This window comes from Daucus carota, chromosome 7, assembly GCF_001625215.2.
Source record: "Daucus carota subsp. sativus chromosome 7, DH1 v3.0, whole genome shotgun sequence".
In the NCBI taxonomy this organism is placed as follows: domain Eukaryota; kingdom Viridiplantae; phylum Streptophyta; class Magnoliopsida; order Apiales; family Apiaceae; genus Daucus; species Daucus carota.
The window spans coordinates 4,088,368-4,091,073 of NC_030387.2; the positions used below are offsets into that span (position 1 = coordinate 4,088,368).

At 34.0% G+C, this 2,706-nt stretch overlaps 1 protein-coding gene across 1 annotated transcript; it reads left to right on the forward strand.

Annotated features, from left to right (window-relative positions):
- The first annotated feature begins 592 nt into the window (after positions 1 to 592).
- Positions 593 to 1,130, forward strand: LOC108195482 (small polypeptide DEVIL 4). The gene has a single exon (XM_017362446.2). It carries the CDS (start codon positions 740 to 742, stop codon positions 887 to 889), a length of 150 nt encoding a protein of 49 aa, XP_017217935.1. The 5' UTR covers positions 593 to 739; the 3' UTR covers positions 890 to 1,130.
- Positions 1,131 to 2,706: the final 1,576 nt, after the last annotated feature.

Below are 2,706 nucleotides of genomic sequence, written 5' to 3' on the forward strand. Positions count from 1 at the left end.
GTTTGTTGCCTTATTGTTGTAATTGCACACCCACTGTGTTTGTTGTTGACACCCAACAGATATACTTAAGAGCAGGTGACTTTGGTGAAACAGTACTCCGCTTGGTATTATGGTCACTGTCTCGAAATTTAAGTTGTACCCCGTAGGTACATAATTTCGGAATTCTGGTTCTGCCAGCTAGTTATGCAACTTAATTTTCCAACAAGGACTACTATGCTGGTTCTGTATCAGCATTCAGTGTGGTTTATGATATTTGACTATAGTGTTGTATGATATGATCCCTTGCATACAATAATTACAAAGTGAATCACAAGAGTAAACAGTAGAATATGCAAAGAAAGTATATGAGGCGGTTTGGGCAAGTTCAAAAAAAATGATTTTTTGTTTAAAATAAATAAGTAGATTAGAAGTGACACGAGTTTATGTTGAACATTTCTGACCAAGTTCTGCGTACAAAGGAGGGGGTAGTGTGTATTTGTCATGGAATCACAAGTGGGAAAGTAGGGCCCATGGAGTACTGTCTGGTGAGCTAAGGGGGCACTGCACATCCTTTGATACCCCATAGTTGGCACTTTAGTAGACCAATACAAAGCCAGGACCACTTCATACATCTTCCTATAAGAACCCCTTTCTTCACTTAATGCCTCTCCAATTCAATATCATCAACTTCTTCTCATTTCAGCTAAAAATCCCAACTTTTTTCTCTTAGCTTCAAAAGACAGAAACAAAGATCAAGAAAATGAAGATGATGAGCCATGGCAGCAGTGGCATTAGAGGATCCAAGAGAAGGATAGCAAGCAAAGGACTTGGAGGAGTGTTGAGACAGCAAAGAGCTAGACTTTACATCATTAGAAGATGTGTAGTCATGCTCCTCTGCTGGCATGAATGAACACTCATGATCAATATCTTAACTAGATAATTAATCTCTCTCTTCTTATGATTAGTGTCTTAATCTTCAATCTTCTTCAAGTGTAAATAGTAGTGATTAGCTATTGATGATAAGGGCTTGCTGAGGATAGTTCCATACATCCTCTGAGAGTTCACAATTTTGTAACAATTAGCCTAATGGGCTGGCCAAGTAGGCTGCTTTGTAAAGTGGAGAGTTCCTAATGAAGTTATATTTGAATCTACTCTTATTACTTGAAATCTTGAACTCCACTATATCTGATCTGTATGCATGTAAACTAGTACTCTGATTTCTTCTTTTGTACAAATTTGCCCAAATGTTTTTCCTTACTAACCGAAAAACCAACCAGAGGTCCAGGTTTCGAATCTTAACATTCGTAAGGATCGATTTAAATCTTGCTTGCAAGAATTCGAATTCTGCTGCACAACTTTAGAAGATGAACACATACCTTGACTCACATGGACACTTGGCTCAAATTCCAAATGTGAATTACTTGGCATTATGATTTAAATTCTTAAACAACGTTGATGACCTGATTTTGGATGATTAAGCCTACTTGTTTATGTTTATTTGTATGGTTAAGTTGCCTTCATGCCTCGTTCAATTTATATGTAGACCAATTTTTGTCACTTTACTATCTTATCTAAATTTTTTTACCAATTTTCTTATTTTGACTTCTAAAACCACCATTAAAGTTCAAAGCTTAAATCGCTGATTATGTAGTTTATCCTTGATACATACAAATAATCATTCCATTTATAAAAAAGCATATATATTAAAAATAAATAAATAAATCAGCAGAGTATTAGTGATTAGTTGCTGCTCCCTTTCCAAATAGGATTTCTAAATTAACACTCCGATTGCCGTTACTGTTCGAGAAATTAGGGGCAGTTTGAGTGAGTTTAAAATAAGTATTTTTTTCTTAAAATAAATAAATGGGGTAGAAGTTAGAAGCATAATAAGATTTATAAGTGATTAAAGTATTTGGGAAATAAGTAAAATCCTGAAACAAAAGATAGCATTCCTAATTTTTTATAAGTGCTTTTTTACGTCAAACAAACACCGACTAATATCAAACTTTTTGCTGATAAATAGGTGAAAATTTGTTTGATAAATTTAAAAGCGGTATTTCTGAACACAGTAATTTTAGCTCAAAAATTGTTTTTAATAAAAATAAGTCTCTGAAAGCTGTTATAGATTTCACTATCAAACTTTATTCAAAATATTATTTTTATAATGTAATTTAGAATATACGAATATAAAAATTTATCGAACAATCATCTCATTTCTATAACAACAATTTTTCTCAATCCGTTGATGTTAATTAGGGGCATACAACTGCGGGCCCATGTATTCTCCATAATCAATTAATTTGGTTAACCAGTCTCCTGATCATTAGGGTTAGTGTACCTGAGCAATACTGCATCCTATAGGACTATAGGTATAGGATATAGAGTACTAATCATTTGACTAATTCTCGATAATGATAGCTTATCCACTTGGACCACTTATTCGCTCCATTAAAATCAGGAGCAGTACTCATCAACCTTCCTGCAATTTGTCTCTGATAATTAAATACCTCCTACCCTTGTAAAATCAAATTATAAGCCCTAGTTATGAGTATTGTGAGTATTGTTAATCAGGTGGGTGTTTGGAAAGTCCACTTCCTCTTTTTTGCCAACGGTTTAGCAAACAATTTAAAGCACTTAAAAATTAAAAGAAATTAGGGAAAAAAATTTAGAAAATGTGGCTTTTTTCTGGACACAGCTTAAACTTCTTTGAGAGTTTGAGCGGCCGCT